The sequence below is a fragment of the Tiliqua scincoides genome, chromosome 4 (genome assembly GCF_035046505.1).
Source record: "Tiliqua scincoides isolate rTilSci1 chromosome 4, rTilSci1.hap2, whole genome shotgun sequence".
Classification (NCBI taxonomy): domain Eukaryota; kingdom Metazoa; phylum Chordata; class Lepidosauria; order Squamata; family Scincidae; genus Tiliqua; species Tiliqua scincoides.
The window spans coordinates 126,673,849-126,693,659 of record NC_089824.1 but is presented as its reverse complement, the minus strand read 5'-3'; the positions used below and the strand labels follow the sequence as shown (position 1 = coordinate 126,693,659).

The 19,811-nt window shown below is 41.9% G+C and overlaps 1 protein-coding gene across 5 annotated transcripts; it reads left to right on the top strand.

Annotated features, from left to right (window-relative positions):
* The first annotated feature begins 5,502 nt into the window (after positions 1-5,502).
* Positions 5,503-19,302, top strand: DDX59 (DEAD-box helicase 59). 5 transcript variants are annotated; one of them, XM_066624114.1, is made up of 9 exons: positions 5,503-5,538; positions 7,131-7,177; positions 8,405-9,228; positions 10,682-10,849; positions 11,134-11,223; positions 11,998-12,249; positions 13,688-13,840; positions 14,818-14,946; positions 18,661-19,302. In XM_066624114.1, exons 3-9 carry the CDS (start codon positions 8,416-8,418, stop codon positions 18,922-18,924), a joined length of 1,869 nt encoding a protein of 622 aa, XP_066480211.1. In that variant the 5' UTR covers positions 5,503-5,538; positions 7,131-7,177; positions 8,405-8,415; the 3' UTR covers positions 18,925-19,302. The 5 variants fall into 5 exon arrangements, with proteins under 5 accessions (XP_066480211.1, XP_066480215.1, XP_066480214.1 ...); XM_066624117.1 differs by having other exon boundaries at positions 5,518-5,538; positions 7,136-7,177; XM_066624115.1 differs by lacking the exon at positions 5,503-5,538 and adding an exon at positions 5,545-5,597.
* The last annotated feature ends 509 nt before the right edge of the window (positions 19,303-19,811 follow it).

Below are 19,811 nucleotides of genomic sequence, written 5' to 3'. Positions count from 1 at the left end.
GTTTACCTGGGGCTTTTAAAAGTAATAGACTCTGGACATTTCTAGTGAGGAAATGTAAGACCACATGAAGGTTCTGAATTCCATTTATTTTCAAAATACCCTCTGCTCCCTGCCAAGGTAAGAATATTCAGTAGCTGAAACATTCACCATACCTGCATCCCTATGCTGGAAAAAGCTTGACCTACTGAATTTCTGATTCTTATGAAGCTGTTGGCACATAAACCCTGACAGAAAAACAGATGGACAACCCTAACCCATTTCAGCCCAGCCCACAAGTGTACACATTTGATCCTTGTTGGGTATACCCAATGTTGGGTAGAAATTGCTTAATGGAGCCATAAATAAAATAAAACTGAAGATACATCCTGTCCACACTTATGTCACAAGAAACACCACTGAAACAAAACCACAATCCTATACACAATTTACTGGGAGTATACCCCGCTGAACACAAAGATATCTATTTCTCAGCAGACATGCATAGGATTGTGCTATAGGACATGCTTCCAAGTAAACATGCAGAAGGTCCCAGTGCAGATAAAAACCTCAATGGTTTGGGAGTAGGCCTCATTGAAATCAGTGTGATTTAACTTTCAAATAAATCTATAAACGATGAATGGCGGCTGCAATAAGCAAAATCAGATAAAATAATTTCACCAGGAGTCTTATATGCTTTGGAAATCTGTATTACTATCATCATCATTATTAATTTTCTATATTATTGTAGAAATGTCTAGCCTGCCATTCCATGCCCAAGTCGAATGCTCAAGATGGCTTATATAGAAAAAGATAAACAAATGATGGTGGATTTTTAATTTATATAATACATGACATAGTATAATACATGACTCAGGGCACAATCCTAACCAGGTCTACTCAGAAGTAAGTCCTATTTTGTTCATTTTCTCAGGAAAATGTGGTTAGGATTGCAGCCTAGTATATCAGTATATTAAAAAAAGGAAGTCATAGAGTGGGTAGGAACAAGCTGTTGTCTTGAGGAGAAAAATAGGAATCACTATCACAGATGTCAAATCCTGCAGCAGAACATTTACAACTGTCAGAGGAATGTTAAAAATGATGTGAAGTAAATAAAATCCTGAACTGAACAGCAATCAGAAATAGATTTGGTAAGAATCAGTCAAGAATGCACACAGCAAGTCCGTGACTTGATGCTGATCCACCCACACAATTCAGATGGTATTATTTGCTGTTAAAGCATCTGCATTCGGATACAGTCCGTTCCAAGTTAGACCTCTCCATTCTACTCTGTTGCTTCAAGCCAGCTCACTGAAGACAACTCAATGGGACTTAATACCCAGTGTCAGCAGGTAACTAATGACTGTCCAAACCTCCTTTTTCAATGTCTGCTTTTCACATTTGGAGCTCTAATCTGAAATTACCTTCTGCAGGAGGGGAAAAAAAGGCTTAAAATCACTTTCAGGGGGAAATGCACTGGTGGAGTAAAGGGCTCAGCACCTCCCCCCCCACCTCCCCCAATGTGCTTTAAATTACCCTTCATTCCTTGCTTGGTTGGAATTTGGTATGAACCAATTTGTGTCATGTACCACTGTCACATTTAGTTTTTGCCTAAACTAAAAATACTAAAAAGTCATTCAGTCAAAAGGATGTATCCAATTATTCTGGTTTATACAGGTGGAACTTTAAATACAAAGCAGTGCCATGAAACTAAGGGCCCAATCCTATCCAACTTTCCAGCACCAGTGCAACAGCAATGCTGCCCTAAGGTTAAGGAACAAACATTCCCTTACCTAGAGGAGGCCTCCCTGACTGCCCCACCGCAGGATGCAGCACACACCCTGTTGGCATGGCTGCATTGACACTGGAAAGTTGGATAGGATTTGGCCCTCACTCATGGAAAATGGCACTCTAGGTGCTGCACTGCACACAGAGTGTGCAACCCTCTTTTTTCATTTTTTTTGCAAAAGTAACACCAGCATTAAGGCACTATGGGCCATGACCAGCATCTGGAGAACTACGAACACCTCCAAACTGCTGGCCTGATCCTTCAAGTGAAGTGCAACCTCATCTAGAACCAGCTGACAATTTAATTCCTAGGTTGCAGTCCTCCTAACTATATCATCATCTCTGCTTTGTCCAAGTTTAATTTCTGTTTTTTCACCCTCATCCAGCCCACCACCAATTCCACATAGCAGTTCAAAACTTCCACAGCCTCCCTGATGGAAGATGATGGAAATAGAGCTGAGTGTTATCTAATATTGGTGACATCTAGTCCCCAAATCTTGGATGACCTCCTCCAGCAGTTGCATACAAATGTAAAAAAGCATAACAGTCAGAATAAACATGCAAATATTTGGTCAGCAGGTGAGAAAAAAAAATCTCAGATTTGTCCATTTGCAATACTTAGCTTCCAGTAATAGCTGTAGAAAACTCAGATCTAACCAAGGGAGAATGTGAGTACATTTTTATATTATAATCTTCAAATAGTATGCAGTGTACTTTCAAAAACAGAAGTGCATTCAACCAGGAATGAGTCACCAATTATTTGAGCACAGGAAACACCCATTTCATTTTGTTATTCCCATACACACTGGGAAACCTGTTGAGTACTACACCATAACCACAGCTAGTGTCCATCTTGTTTGTGTTATGAACAGTACTATAACCTTTTCCATGGATCTTAAAAATATTTCTGTGACTTTAAATAATTGGCCAACAAATTGAAAATTACTGCTGCTTTCAATGATTTTTTGTTTCAGTTTTACTTCTATTCAAATTTATCTCTTGGCCTTTTCTATACTGACACTCTACTACATGATTCTATTTTTAAAGACAAATCATACAATGAAATAGAATGACTCCCCCCAATCTTTATTCACTTTACATGATAGATACTTCCTCTCATGGCACACTAGTTTGCTCTGACCCTTCAGCCTGGAAATCAGCTATTTTTTTCCCTAGTGTGGAGCTATAAAGACGTGGAATGCTTCAGCTAGGGGCATGATAGGAAACAAGCTGTGTTAACAGCACAGCAACATGCCAAGACATTTTTTTTTAAAGAGTGGCAACCATATGCCCCTTTGAGATAAGGAGACTGGTAGGAGATGCAAACAGAACAGAGTTTGTTCTGCTAAAGTGAGTGAAAGCAATAACATGGCTATAGAATGTATAAAGTGTAATAGCATAGCACCTTTAATTGACTCATTGCAGCAAGTGTGTGGGTTTCCTAGGTGACAGCCAGCCTACCTCCCCAGATGTGTGAACTCATGACAATTTATAGGACTGGATTTCTGTAGGTGTACATTATGTGCAGGCTTTGGAGCTACTTTATAGCACCAGGCAGAATTGTGCGTAGCTGAAAAGCCTTTATACCAGCAGAACCCTGGCACTTCATAGGACTTTAAACCTAGACTATAGGGGACCTAGATCTACAGTACCAGTGAGGTGACCTGTGCAGGAGGAGACCAGAGTGTAGCAAATGGAGCCAAGAGAGATGAGGAGGCCTTTGTCCTATCCTATTGCTATGAAGAGGCCATGGTCATCCACTACTGCACAGTCTACTAGTGCACCGGTTCCAAATTCCTCAATACATGGGTGCCATGCAGGGTGACTAGATACAAAGGGGGGGGGGCCAAAGTGCCTATATGTTAAGCACTGTATAGAAACAATAATTTTGGCAGATGCAGCTTAAAAAAACCCTTCCATGTTGAGCTCTGCCTGGCAGAACTCCCTCTTCTATACAATGGCTTAAGCACTCTGTCCTCCATAGTATCTGATCACCCTGGTGCCACAAGAGATAGAAATACATACAAATTGTACAGATTCGAATAAAGCAAGGCAAAGCCAGGGGTGCCTTCTCACTGTGAGGCTTTGAAATAACCATCCCCATCCAAAAAGGTACAAAAAGAACTAGTCAAGGGGCTGACATCCTTCTTTCCCCTGCTGTGAGAACAGGGTGACCAGGCATCCTCTTTTTCCAGGACATGTCCTCTTTTTTAGCCTTGTATCCTGGAAAATAATTTAAATGTCCTCCTTTTCCCTATAAGCGGGCCCTTGTAGGCAGCACATAGCCTTCTTATAATTAATAAATTATAAGTAATATAGCTTTAAATTTAATAATAAGTAATATAGTGTTTAAATTAACCACATTAAATCAATTGACAAATGTTTTTAGCTTTTATTTTGCCATGTTCTCCATTTTTCTTGGATGTCCTTTTGGGGTGCCTTGTTCCTCTTTTGCAGTTATGACATCTGGTCACCCTGTGTAAGAAGCTTCATGACAAGCAGAAACAAAGTGGATGGTGACGCATAGATGAAGGGTGTTTCTCCAAAAGCTCACAGGAGTGATGCATTACGGAGCAGCCAGGAATTCAACTTGCTTATATATATACCCCCCTCCCCATGCTTTTTCTGGAGATGCAGTTGAATTTCTGTCAATTAACCAGAGGTTGTTCCCCCCACTGCTAGTTCAGAGTCTATTCTAAGAGACACTTGGCTGGCCCTTGCAGGCTGGTATAAAATCTTTGCTTCTTTCTGACAACATGTAGAGATCAAATATACAAAGGGGGGACAGAGTGCCTAAACCAGTGATTTTCAACCTTTTTCATCTCACAGCACACTAACAAGGCTAGAAAATGCTCAAGACACACCATCAGTTTTTGGACAACTGACAAGGCACACTGCACTGCCAGTGGGGGGCTCACATCCCCCAATGACCTTACTAATAAATCATCCTCTCCCAATTTCCCATGGCACACCTGTGGATCATTCACGGCACATTGGTTGAAAATAAGTGGCCCAGACCTTTAACCACTGTATAGAAGAGGGAATGTTGGCAGGTGCAGCTTTTTAAGCCCTTCCATGTTGAGCTGCACCTGCCAACATTCCCTCTTCTATACAGTGGTTAATGGTATAAGTCAGTGGTTCTCACACATTTAGCACTGGGACCCACCTTTTAGCATGAGAATCTGTCAGGACCCACCTGAAGTGATGTCATGACTGGAAGTGACATCATCAAGCAGGAAAATTTTCAACGATCCTAGGCTGCAATCCTATTCAGGATTAAGTCCCATTGACTATCATTGTTAAAAGAATATACATAGTAGCTTGTTCAAAGGACAGGTCTGTAACATTTCCCCAAATGCAGTCACATCCCATGGTAGCATCAAGTCTAATATATTAAAAATAAAATATTGAAATGAATGGGGACCCACCTGAAATTGGTTTGCAACCCACCTAGTGGGTCCTGACCCACAGTTTGAGAAACACTGGATAGGCACTCTATCCTCCCCTTTATCAGGTCACCCTGAATATACACCTCTGTGTGTGTTTGGATTGTTCTTACTTCTGTAGGTGACGAATGGGAGCCGGAAGTGTATACAGTACTGTAGTTTCTTTTTCTCTTTGAGGTCTTAAAAACAAAACAAAAAAAACCACTGACTCTCCAAGAGCCTAGAGCGGCAGCGATCATTAAGAAGACCCGCCTAGAGCGGCAAGGAGGAGGATGATGACGACATCCTGTCGGGGAGATGTGACCCGGATGAAAGTCTGGGCTGTAAGGTAAGGAGACCATGGAGTGCAGGGAGGGGTGTGAGCACTACCTTAACCCAAGAGCCCAGGTGGGTAGACCTGGGCTCCCTATTGAACTTGAGCCTCTATGGCCAAGGTTTGCTAGCGGGTAGGCCTGGGCTCTCAACCAGACTAGGAGCCCAGAGCCACCTGCTGGGTAGACCTGGGCTCCCAAGCCCCCTCTTCCAGGCAGGTAGACCTGGGCTCCTGGCTGTGCTTGGACTATTTCCTGTACTGGTAGGTGCCCTTCTCCTCAAGTGTCAGCCACACACTCATGGCTCCCCCTTGGATCTGCCCCTGGCTCAAAGTAACCTTCACCAAAGGGGAATCTGAGAGGAGGGAGGGCCACGGAGCTCACAGTGACAGCAGCACAATATCTTTCATTTGCAGAGAGGGAGTCCTGCTGTGGCACATTAAAAGCGAACCTGCTTTCTGCACTGTGGTCTGCGAATGTTGATGCTAGAGATTAATGGTGTTAGTCTTTAAGGCGCCACAGGGCTCTCTCTAAAGTTTTGCAGTGGTTCTTGGGCTGCTGTCCTAAGCACACTGCACACTTATTTGGGAGTAAGTCCCATTGAACACAGGGGGATGTGTAAGTAGACAGGGATAGGACTGTGCTGCTAGTCATTTTATACCCGGTGACCCCAACACTGTGTATCTCTTTCCTCTCACTTGTGGAAATAGACTTGCAATTATAAGTATGTCAGGTATATCAGTGTTTTCTCAACCAGTGGTACAGGTACCACCTGTGGTACTTGAGGTGGTGTCTGGTGGTACTCGCAGGACCTCTAAATACCTGCCACCTGATGACCACAGTGCAATGAACAGTGGTAGCAGGTTCAGCTCAGTGGGCAGCACTTTAAAGCATGCTTTTCTGTGCTCAAGAAAGCCCACCCATCCACCTTAAGCCTCTTACTTAAGCTTGTTGTGTCGTGTCTGACCTCTGAACTCAGAAGTAACTAGTGATGACATAATTGCCAGTTACTTCCAATGGTACTTCAAATAAGTGAACCACTTGAGAAACACTGAGGTATACCTACCTACACCCCCATTATGAACACACTTAGGACCCAATCCTAGCCAACTTTCAGCACCAGTGCAGTGGCAATGCAGCCCCAGGGTAAAGGAATAAATGTTCCCATATCTTGAGGAGGCCTCTGACTGTCTCCCCACCACAAGATGCAGTGCATGCCCCATTGGCACAGCTGCACCGGCACTGGAAAATTGGATAGGATTTGGCCCTTATTTATTTATGACTTCTTGGCAGTCAATGAATATTTGTGCCGGATGCTTCAAAACTAGGCAGAAGTTCAGAAAGATACCAGCATTATCAAACACAGAGAATTCAGAAAACTGAGTACAGTAGTCATCCCCCCCTCCCCCCCCCGTGGCCCTATTTTAGAAGAGAAGGATCTCTTCAAGGAACAGAATTTCATTTTAACTGGAGTCCTTCTTGCTTGAATCTTATGCCACACATCTGCTTTGTGCTGACTGGTGATGAGGAGGAGGGAGATAATCTTGTAAACAAAGACTTCACAACTTACGTTTTGATTGGACTGTTTGCTGTTGTATTTTTTTTAAAGTGTAGATGGCGAGTAGGGTAAAGGAAGACAACAGGGACAACACAAAGGTTGGTTTATTTATTCATTCAAATTATGATGCTTATAAAGATGCCTGGGGCAAATAAAGTTCAGCTAAAGCATACAAAACTTTGTCCTAGTTCTGTACTGGTATATCCTGACTAAAAGGCATTGCAAATAAAACAGCTGCTTCTAAGTGAGGGGTAGTGGAATGACAACACATCACCCTGCATTTGGACTTGGTGCAATGATGCTGTGTTAAACAAACTACTACCTGTCTATTTCAGGAACTGAAGGGGGCATAGAAGATGAATTGTTCCATCAAGAACAATTATTTGGCTCAGTGGTCTGTCTTTTTATTAACTAGAACTCAAATACTGTAGTGCCCCAAAGTCAGTAGGATGATCTAGTGTTGTTGTAAAGTACTCTGAGGGAGCAGTTACTACCACGATATGGGGAACTACAGCTTGTACTAGTTTAAGCTTCTAAATACCCATTGCAGAGAATCCAGTGGCATTCATCATGTCTGATAAATGGCATTTATCAAGTTTACAGCTTAAAGTGCTTCACATTACTCCCCAAGACACAGAAAAGAGATAATGTTTGTGTATATATTTGTGTGTGTTTATTGTTTCAAGGTTAATGTCTGCCAAATATGATAAGTAAGAATGTGAGCTGTGATGCAGAAGAGACCCAGTTAAGCTGTCATCACTGTCATGGGCTTGTTAGGTAGCCTTGGGCAATCCACAGTTGTCTCCCTGAGGAATGTAGATCAGCTGGTCCAACAACACCCTGTGCTGATAAAACTGAGGAATGAGGGTGACTGAACCCTTTCAATGATGGGAGTCTTTGTCCTTCCCTGGCTGCCAACCCAAATTGTTATGTCCATCTTGTCTGGATGTAACTGCCTTCAGTTGGCCAAGTGGCTACCTTTTTAAAATTATGAGTATGTGATGTAGACAGAATGAAGAGATAATGTTCTATTTCTTCAACGCCTGTCTTCACAGGGGGAACGCCTGTCTTGCAGGGAAGGAATGGCAGGAGAGGTCTCTCCTGGTTCTGGGGCTTCCCTGGGGCAGTTGGTAGACCACTATAGGGGATAGGACGCTGGACTAGATGGCCCTTTGGCCTGGTCAAACAGCGCTTTTCTTGTAAAAAATTTTCTATTGCAAAAATTGAAAAAATGGTTTCGCTATGTGCCATACATTCTTGAGCTATCCTGAAATATTAATCTTTCAGATGTGAACAGTTGTAATTACTGTATATTTTATTCACAGACTGCAGGAGAATGTTTGTTCCAAGATCTCTTAAAGTCAAGAGGAATGTAGTTGACGATGGGACCTGCGTAGCGAAAAAAAGTAAGTCCTCTTCAAATGAATCCTTGGAAAAGGCTGCAGACTTGAGAGACACCAGCCCGGACATAAAAGATGCATTAGCCTCTCGGAGTGATGTATGGAAACCTGAAGTTTGCACTGAGCCACAGATTTCTGTACATTCAGCTGTGGCCATTGGTGAAACAGCCTTGGAAAATGCAAACAGTGAAGACTGTTCTCTTGCAGAGGAGCCCATAAAATCTTTCAGTAAAACACAACGCTGGCCACAGCCTGGTGAACCTGTCTGTGTGATCTGTGGTCGTTATGGGGAGTATATCTGTGACAAGACTGACGAGGATGTCTGTAGCTTGGAGTGTAAAGCCAAGCACCTTCTACGTAACGAGGAGGATGAAATCTCAAAACCTGCAGGTGGTGAAAAGGCAGAATGTCAAACCAAGTCTCCTTTCTTTGATGGTACTTACGTCTATCAAGAGAATACCTTTGTGTTAAGTCTTCAAGATGAGCAGATTGAAAACTTACAGCAGCAACTAGGCATTGCTGTCCAAGGTCAAGGAGTTGCGAGGCCCATTGTGGAGTTTGAGCATTGTGGTTTCCCTGACATTCTAAGCTCCAATTTAAAAAAATCAGGCTATGAAGTCCCAACTCCTGTCCAGATGCAGATGATTCCAGTTGGATTGCAGGGCCGGGATATTGTGGCCACTGCTGACACAGGCTCCGGAAAAACCGCTGCTTTCCTGCTTCCAGTTATAATTAAAGCTTGGGGAGAGGTAAAGTTCACACCTCTCTATATTTTTTTTTAAGTTGTGAGGATTCTGCAACTTGTTTTTGTGTCAGTATAATTACTGTCTAGTTGTTTTTTCGTTGAACTTCTGCTCCTGTGGGATGGAGCAGTGATTAAATTGGGAGGAAAACTGGAATTTAATTGGGAGGAAGTGCAAACTGTTTGGATATCTAATGTAATTGCTGACTCTGTCCTTTGTTCCATTTACAGGGCCAAAATAGCATTTCATTTCTTTAGGTGCCAAACCTGTGCAGGCTTAACAATAACTATAAATGTTTAGGTGCCAAGATCAAACTTCTTGGTCACCCAGAGATTTTGCAAGCTCTTCCCGTTTGTTTTTACACTGAGAAGATGGAATTTTTATTTTTGTGGTGGATGAGATGTCATTGCAGTACAAGGATGATGGATCTTCCTTTCCAGTCACCAAAGCCTGCTTTCTGCTATGTTTGTTCCCATTTTTCCTGCTCCTCTTGGCTGGCCAATAAAAAATGACTTAAAGTAGGATTGAAAATAAAATACTAATGGAAATGTACTGAGGAGATCATCTTCTCAAAGCTGCAATTTATTATGGAAGTAAAGAGAGGATTTCTTGAACTTGATCTGAGTCTTCCATTTCTCATCATTGAGATGAATGAGAGGTCATTATTAGTTATCTAGGAATGTGAATTTAATAACACCAATGATGACTCCATAGAAATAATGAAATATACTGTAAAACAGCATGAATGAGGATCTTAGTTTATAAATTTCTAAAAACTTAATGGACACAGTTTGCACTACAGTCAATTCATATTCTGAATTGGCTGTAAGTTACTGTAAAGTGTATATGATGAATATACGGTATCATATTTTTGGGATATTTACAAGTTCTTTACGATAAATTGCAACACTTTCGTACCAATATTTTATGAGGCTTGTATTGGATTTTGTTATCCACACTACATAAATTACAGATGCCAGTGGAGAAAGTTGTATTTCTATAACTAGTTCTTTATATCACACAGCTTACTTTATACATCTCTTGATTTAAGCTTCAGTTGATGGCTCACAGCTGAAAGCATGAATAAATTCTATAGGAAAATAATGTGCTTGAGGAGACATTGGGCAATACAAAGATCTGTCTGTAGTTTAGGTCTGTAATGGCTCAGTCACACATTACTTCATATTGCAGACATTGTGATGAATATGTATGTGTGAACCAGTCTTCAGAAATTCTCTGTAACTGTCACTTTTATTTCGGCACTCAAAGGCAGCATAGTGTGGGAGTAGACTTCCATCCCCAGTCTCTAAAGTTGCACCAGAACAGTCACAGTATCTCCATTGACCACTGGATGAAAAAGGTGTTGTTAAGTTGGTCTGATATTAAATTACTGCTCTTTTAGGTTTAATATTATAAATTGAGAGTGTAGATTGCTATCCTAACTTTTTTTCCTTTCTAGGCAGAATCCCCATCTGCTCTTATTCTGACGCCAACAAGAGAATTAGCTATACAAATAGAGAAACAAGCAAAAGAGCTCATGGTTGGCATCCCCAACATGAGAACAGTTCTTCTAGTTGGTGGTTTGCCATTACCTCCTCAACTTCATCGCCTGAAACAAAATGTTAAGGTAAAACTTGGTGTGTTTGTTATTTTAAAAACTATGGTTTTTTTTTTAAGTGAAAAGAGCAATGGACACTCTGAAATTCAAGTACAGAGTGACACATAAATCTGATTTCTTATTTGGAGCTTTCAAGATTAAAGCTTCAGTTCTGTCCACACTTGCCTGTGAGTAAGCCCCACTGAACACATTGGGACTTGCTTCCAAGAAAACATACATTTAGTTGCACAATTAAACTTGATTTTGTGGTGTTAAGAATTTAAAACAACTGATCCCCTCTCCCTTTTTGTTAGGTCATCATAGCAACACCTGGGAGGCTTCTTGAAATTGTAAAGCAGAGCTCTGTTCAACTCTATAATATTAAAATTGTCGTTGTGGACGAAGTAAGTATACATTTTTAAATCTAGAGGCCATTATTGGAATAACTGAGTTCTTCTCTTATGATTGTGGCCTTACTAAGCAAAATCTGTACAGATTTCAATGAACCTTTGGTATGTAGTGGATTTTCAAGCATGTATGTACTTCCTTGAATAGGGAACAAAGTGCTCAGAATGTAGTTCAATTGGTGTCTTAGGGCTAGTTCATGCTTTACCCTTGTAATAAACTAATGTCTATATACTGTTTGTCACTGACCTTTGGAGAAAGGTCTTCCTTCCATTAGCAGCAAACAAACCAGCTGAGAATTAAAAGTGCATCAGGCTTTCATGCCCATACTTCTTGCAGAGTGGATGCTGCCACACACAACCGCGTTGCTCTAGTGAGTTGTGTTGCTGGGATGGGAGGGGCAAGAGAAAGGGTACAAAAGAGTTCAAAAGTTGGCAGTGTATGTAGTGGTCACTGTTCCTTCATTACAAGGAACCTCTCTGTATCCAGTTGCTTCTCTTACAAAAAAAATAAAATAAAAATACAGGCTTCCCAATATAGTTATACCAGTTCTTCAAAAGAAGTAGTTCAGTCTTCTTGACCTATTGTCAAAGTTGCCAAATGCAACATGCTGGCAATTAAAACATGTTGTTTCATTCTCCGTTATGTTTATATCCTCCACCAATAAGCTCAGTACTGCATAACGGGTGGGGAGAACCATGTTATCATCATAAAAAAGCCCTGGTGTTGATGAAAATTAATGCTAATTTGTCTCTTTCTCATTTTTAAAATAGGCTGATACCATGTTAAAGATGGGTTTCCAGCAGCAAGTGCTGGATATTTTGGAAAACATCCCCAGAGATCATCAGACCATTTTGGTTTCAGCCACAATGCCTTTAGGCACTGAGCAGCTGGCAAATCGACTTTTGCAAAACGCTGTGAAAATAACCATTGGACAAAGGAATTTGCCATGTTCCAACGTTCGCCAGATTATCTTGTGGGTGGAAGAACCCTCCAAAAAGAAAAAACTTTTTGAAATACTAAATGTTAGTATCAATGGAAGGACGACTCCTTGTTTCTCATCAGATTGTGTATACCTTGGGATGGGGCAGGGGAAAAATATGGAAGATGGCTACTGAGCGAATTCAAGTTTGTTCTTGAACAGTTCTTATTAGAGAAGTATATTGTAAACATCTTATAATGTATTTATTTGCTAGATTCCCTATAGATTTGCTCTTCCCTATAGATTCAGAGGAGCTGCTTATAGCATTTTTCTTAATAATCTTGTCCCTTAAGGGCTCACAATCTTAAAAAGAGAATGATTTGGTGGGGGAGAAAATCAAAACAACGTTGCAAACATAAGATAGATCTCCCTTCTATATTCTCCCAGCACCACAGGGCCTTATTACTGTCCAGGGGCAAAGAGGGAGGAGCTAGGCATAGTAGCTGGGTGCTAGATTAACTGCTGACAGGCTTCAGTTGCCTAGATGTTCTGTGCTCCTTACCCTGTTCCAGATGAATTCATATTGGCCAACATCTCTACTAAAATTTGTGGAGGCAGAGACAACATTTTAACCATTAATAATAATAATATACAGTATTTATATACCGCCTTTCTTGGTCTTTATTCAAGACTTTATTCAAGGCGGTTTACACAGGCAGGCTTATTAAATCCACGCAGGGATTTTTACAAATTGAAAGAAGGTTCTCTCTTTCAAGAACCACCACATTCAAGGTGTTACACTCCGATCTGGTTTAACATTCTGGCCTCCATCCTCCCACGCTCCGAGCAGATGGAACAGCTCAGCTTCAGCTTGTCAGCTGCTTCAAGGTCGCACGGTGCCAGTGGCCTCGAACTGGCGACCTTGTGGATGTTAATCTTCAGGCAAATGGAGGCTCTACCCTCTAGACCAGACCTCCTGCCCAGCATTGCAGTGCTGTTGGTAACTTTGGCTTGGACATTGCTATATACAATGGGTTGTGTCCTAAAAAGTTAGTCTTGACAAACAGTCCAATCCTAACTAAATCTCCACACTGCAGTGCCAGCACATGCTACCTTGCATCCTTCAGGGGATTTTTTGCCTGCTGTGCTAGAGGTCTTCTTGCGGTAAGGGGTCATTTGTCCCCTTGCTCTAGGGAAAGCCCCAGTAGCTATTATGGTCAGCTTGGACCTGTGCCAGTGATATAACTTTTCTAGCCATAATAGTTAAATATTTTTAACTTTTGTGATGGCCATCTCAACTAATCAAATATCTATATTTGCATTTGATTAGAGGAGACCGAGAGCCCAATCCTGAGCTCCCAGGGCATCCGACTTTGGCACACCATGATGTTTATGAACTACGAGAAAACATCGTATTTTCTCGTATTTCAGAGAAAGTGAACAGTTTCAAATCCTCAGCACAGTACAGTAATTACTGTTGACAGTCTACTTACTGTACTGATATGTGATACCTTAAACAATTGTCTTTTCTCCTTTTATAGGATAAGAAACTCTTCAAGCCTCCAGTACTGGTATTTGTTGAATGTAAACTGGGTGCAGATCTTCTTAGTGATGCTGTTCATAAAATCACAGGTTTACAAACAATATCTATGCATGCTGATAAATTGCAGACAGAAAGAATGACCATATTACAGGTTTGTAGACGTTTGTGACACTCCCAGCTTCGAAAAGATTAGTATTCTTAATTATGAGGTTATGAGGATACTTAAGAATGATGCAATTGTTTGTGTATTTCAGGATTGTAGTTTTAAATTTAATTATCATAGGAAATAATGGAAGAGGCACTGATTGGGGCTGGAGGATTTGAAACAACCCTGTAAAAGCGTATTTTGAACACTTAAAAAAAATAAATGATTGTGAATTATTATAACCATATATATTATTCTTATTGTAAAACCTTTAAGAAATATGTTTTATTAGGCTATGCATGATGTAGGATATATTAAACTTATTCACTCATGAAATGTGTCATCGCCTCCCTCCACTACCTCCACTATCTCCAAGTTCAAAACTTGGTTTTTGTTATGTCTACCCAACTCCCATTTCCTGTACGAAAAGAAGACTGAACTTAAAAGTAAATTATGGTAAACAATCACTTAGGCTGAAATTGTATTCACATGTACCTGGGAGTAAGTCCCATAGAATTGAGTGGGATTTTCTTATAAGTAGACATAACAGAAATGTGCTGTAACAGTACTTATTTTACGCACAGTATCTTTTAAAAATAAGTATCTCTGGATTGATTGGATGGATATTGATGAAGGTTGGGTGAGGTTTAAGGGGAGGGAGTAACAGAACCAGAGGAGTGTGGCAATGCAGGAACTGGATGCACTGCAAGTCTGTTTGGTGGGAGACACGCCAAACAATGTGCAGGTACTATGGGTCCAGTAGTGTCTCACTACTGTGTGGATAGTAAGATTGGACAGCACAATAATTTTGGAAACTCAGGGCACTTATTTGAAGATCTTTGTAACTGTGGAGAATTTTGGACTCATAAGTGTGGGAAATCAATTAATGGACACGCAGTTAGTGAGAATCTCCTATATCCTGCACCTCAGCAGTATTATACTTCCAAGAGGACTGGAATAATGTTTGTCTGTTCTTTTACTAGGGATTACTTCAAGAAAAATACGATGTTGTAGTTAGCACTGGAATCCTTGGACGAGGACTTGACCTTGTCAATGTTAAGCTGGTAGTAAATTTTGACATGCCATCTAGTATGGATGAATATGTACATCAGGTAAATACACTTGTTGGTTTTAAATGTTTCATAAATAATGTTACTAGAACTTTCAGAAGGATTAATTAGATTCACTGGATAGAGGTCTGGGTGGTGAATTCTTAATGCTTTCTCTCTTTTCCGGGTCCCTGCACCAGCTTGACAATGGAGAAGGTTCAAAAGTGGCTTACAGTGCAATGCAAGCAGCTGTTTCTATCCAAAGTGGCTAACAAAATTAATATTAAAGAACAGTAGCAAAAATACTCCCAGTGTTATCACATCTCATTCAAATTATTTTATATTCACAACGAGCTGTTCCAAAGACCTTTTGAAACAGTCACCTGGTGTTCTAATGTGAATGGTGACTAATATCGGCAAGGAAGGCAAGTCATGAAATTGGTGCTACCACCGAGTGTATTACAGTAGACCAGAGTGGTGTTGATAATTCAGAAGCCTTTTCTTCTGAATATGCCTAAAGGTGCTTTCTGGATCAAATTCCAAGAATACACAGATTCAGCAATGAATCTTGAACATAGGACATGCATGTATAGCTCAAGTTCATTTAATTATAGGAGAATAGCACAATACCTAAATAGCAGGTGCTGTTCTCTTGCTATTCTCTTGTGAATAGCACAATACCTACATTTTCATTAAGAACATGTGCATTTCATGGAACCTGAACAGTGTTTCTCAAGCAGTGGTACTTGTATAACCAGTTGGTGTCTGATGGTACACGTGGGACCCCCCCTACCCCGCCGCCTTGCAGTGAGACCAGCAGTGCAACATGACAAGCAGCAGTAGTAGGAGGCTTGGCTCAGCTTGGTGGGCAGAGCTCCAGTGTGTGCTTTTTGTGTGCTCAGTAAAACCTTCATGTTTACTTTGAGCCTCTTACCAATGTTTGTTGCAATGCACCTGGCCTCCCAATCTGGAAGTAACTGGTGATGTCAGTGGTACTTCCAACAGATGGATCATGCAAAGTGGTACAGCAAGAGACAAACTTTGAGAAATGCTGAACTAGAGTATATATATGAAATGAATCCCCTACAAATCTGTAATACTGAGGTATTCAATCTGTGCGTCCCGCCTCACTAGTGAGGCGTGGCTAGCCTCCAGGGGCGTCGCCAGGCATCTCAGGGAGAGAGGCTGCTCTGCTCTATGTGCTGACTTGCTGCTTTTCTGCAGCTGTGAATGAGGTGGGTGGGGTAGTGTGAGGCTGGGAGGGTGTGTGAAACATGGTGGGGGGAGGTGGGAGAGAAGGCTGGCTGGGCAGGCAGGCAGAGGTGCTGCATCTCATCATGGAGCTCTCTCCATGTGCAACCCAGGAACTATATTTCCCAGTGTGGCCCTCACCCTGGGCATCCTGGGATTGGTCAAGGCTGAGTGTGGAGGTGCTGCATCTCATCAGCGCAGGGTGCGCTCCTGGCAGGCTTTAAAGTAAGTACAGGCAGTGCAGCACTTTCCTCTGCTTGGGAAGGAAGGAGCCAGCTTGCGCCTAGTGGGGGGGGGGTGTCCAAATGCCCCAGACTGCATCCCTCTGTCTTGCCTGGGGGGAACAGGGGTGGCATCTGCATGTTGGGTGTGTGTGTGTGAGCAGGCCCCATCTTCTTTGGGGTGAGTTGTAATCTTGCTGGGTGTGGCTACAATCCTTTCCACACTTTCCTGGGAGTAAGCTCCATTGACTCAAATGGGGCTTACTTCTGAGTAGATCTACATAGGCTTGGGGTCTGTGTCAACTTAACCAAGGATCCTCACCTTTCTCTTTTTCCTCCCCCTTCAAAAAAGAAAAAAAGCCACTCTTGATGGCTTTGTCTCCAAAAATTGATTAAAAATAAAAATTCCCATTCCTTTTTAGCCATTCCCCTTTATCCTCCTGCCTCCCTTTGGGGGGGGGGGTACTCTGTTGGCTGCTATTGTAAGACAAAAGGCACAATCCTAGCTAGTTGTACTCAGAAGTAAGTCCTACTGTGTTCAATGGGACTTACTCCCAGAAAAGTGGGGTTAGGATTCCAGCCAAACAGTCTCTAGGTCTCAGTTTGCATCAGTTTGCAATTAGCAGATACACACAAAACAAAGTCTTTCCCTCCCCCAGCAAATTCATCACTTCCCCCCTCCTTTTCCAAAACCCTCCAGGTGTGCTGCTAACAAACTCAGGGCACCATCCTAACCAGGTCTACTCAGAAGTAAGTCCTATATTGTTCAATGGGGCTTACTCTCAGGTAAGTGTGATTAGGATTGCAGCCTCAGAGTGCTGGTAGCCTTGTTTCTAGTGTATAATTATAACACCTTCATCCCCATTTTGGGGGTAACTGAGGTGAGGTGTTGTAATGGGGAGCCATGGCCAGTGGCTACAAGGATCAGAGGAGGCGTGAGCCGGAAAAGTTCAAGAACCACTGCTATAATCTATTGATTGATGCAAATAGGAATCATTTTTGTTTGTGGCAATGGTGTCCATCTCATCCATCTCTTTGCATTCTGGTTTTTGTATGGGGCTGCATTACTGAAGCATCAGAGGATTTTATATATTAATTGGCTGAGCCATTTATGTATGAGTATTTAGAGAAATTTACATGTTCCAGCACAAGAGAAGCTGAAATAACCTTGGCTGAGTGTTATTAAATGTTGCAGTTTCACAAGAGCTGAAAGGTAAAGAGCAGGACCTATAGCCACAGAGACTCCTGGCCTCCTCAGGGATATTCTAGATACATACTCCTGAATGTTCAGTTTTCATTCAAGGGCAGCCCAATCCTAAGCTGCAGTGGCTCAGCTCTGCTGTGGCTGCATGGCCTCTGCTGTATCCACTGCAGCTTTAGAGCAGGCTGGAGGTCTCCTAAGGGTAAGGGGATGTCTTTCCCCTTATGCTGAGTAATGCCTCAGACTGCCCTATGGGACTACTCGGATCTGCCCCTGTTAAATAGCAGGCACAAGTCTGAGCAGCCTCATGTAGAGCGTTCAGGCTCGGGAGGAAGAATAGGATATGGTAGAGGCCTGGTCTGTTGATCCGCCTCCTCCCAGGCCTGTTCCACCCTCCCCTGCCCAGAAATTCCCCTCCCTACCTCTAATCCACCCTCCCACTGCCCCTCTGCTACCTAGTGCAACTCTTATGTCTGGATGCAGACATATGTGTGTCTAGATGCGTTGGGTCTGGATGCAGTGTTGGCAGGGTGGTGCAGGCAAACAAGCTTTATGGCATTTTTGTGACACTCTCAGCTGCTGCAGCAGCCACTGCACTGGTGGAGAACCTAGTTTGGCTTGCGTGCTGAATCCCAGTTACTAGATCTCAGAAAAGCATAGACAGAGTGCTACCCAGTTGCTCACTAAGGGAAAATACAATTTATGTAATAGCTATATTATCCTGGGTATTCTGCAGCAATTCCCTACCTCTCAGGCCCCCTCTCCACAACTTTAATGCTACAGGATTGGTAAAGAGTTGGATTAAATGTGGCTTTTAGTGAAAGGGACACTTGAGAATGTAGACCCTTGTGTTTATAAATAATGGTTGTAATTTGGAATTAAGTCCAAATGGCTCGCAGGTTTGGGTGACCATATCTTTATAAAGCTCTTTTAATGAACGGAAGCAGCATTATTCTCGTGAAAGGAGCCCTTTGCATGAGCACAGCTTGTCTTCTATTCATGGAAGGAACAGGTGGCCACTGAACACAACTCATAACTTGGCCAATTTTTGGAGACAACCCATAACTTGGCCAGTTTTTAAATACTGTTGCTTTTCAATTCCAGGTTGGAAGAGCAGGACGACTTGGTCACAGTGGAACAGCAATTACTTTGATCAATAACAACAGCAAGAAACATTTCTGGGAGGTGGTAAAACGAGTTCAACCAACAGGCACTATTCTCCCACCCCAGTTATTAAATTCCCCTTATCTATATGACCAGAAGAAAAAAGAACAGCAGAGAAATAAACAGTCAGAGAATGGTCTTGTAACAAGCGACAATCTCATGGACCTTATTAAAAAACATGACAGAAATATTTCTCAAAAGTAATGAACTGTACTGCATTTGTAAATATAATAATAAATGCTGAATTTAAATTTTATTCTATAGCTACAATCCAAAGCAAGAAGTCCCATTGGTGTAGGATGGTGATAAACCCAAGGTCATTCACGGTCTGATCCTATTACTGGGCAGTGCCTACCTCCCACCCATTGGCCTGGCAATAACCATCGCCAGTATACTGTAAGGCATGTCGAAGTGGCTGGGAGAAAAATGGGCACCAGTGGGAGAGGGCATATGCCAGCTGGTGCTGTGCCTCCATGCTGGTGGGATGACCGTCAAGAGCCACCAGCCGTAAGTATCCAGCACATGTCCCAGACTCCAACCCTTAATGGCCTGAATTAAATAAAAAATGGAGTTAAACCAAAATGGAGTTAGTTTGAACCTCGCATGTATTGGGAAAGAGAGAGTGTTCACAACATGATACATGTTTGAACAGTTTGGTAAGTGAACTGTCTTACACAAAGTGCTGAAGACATCTGGATTGTGGTGAGGGCCACTGTGGGAATTGGAAGAAAGATGCTTCAGTTTAAAGACAGGTGATCCTGCCTCCAGTTATAAATATTCCTCGCTGCTGAGTGTGAAAATCAGCTACAGCTGGAATGATCTACAATACTTAACTGCCCCAGTCCTGTGTTTTTCCATTCATTGGCATTATATAAATATTCCTTTGGAAAAAATGTAAAGTATTTCTTAAATAGGTCAACCAGCATTATGCAATTTTATATCAAGGGAGACATGTGGGAAAGAAGTGTATCTCCATCACAGTGTATTTATTTATTTACAGCATTTTTACCCTGCCTTTCTCCCTAAAGGGGGAACTTTAAGTATTTCCTGTATTATATATATGTGGTGGTCATTTTGAAAGGCAGTACATT

Coding starts and splice junctions, on each gene's coding strand:
- DDX59 (XM_066624118.1), top strand. CDS start 8,416: ATGTTTGTTCCAAGATCTCTTAAAGTCAAGAGGAATGTAGTTGACGAT. Junction 11,224..11,997: donor AAATTGTCGTTGTGGACGAA/GTAAGTATACAT, acceptor TTTTTAAAATAG/GCTGATACCATGTTAAAGAT. Junction 14,947..18,660: donor TGGATGAATATGTACATCAG/GTAAATACACTT, acceptor TTTCAATTCCAG/GTTGGAAGAGCAGGACGACT.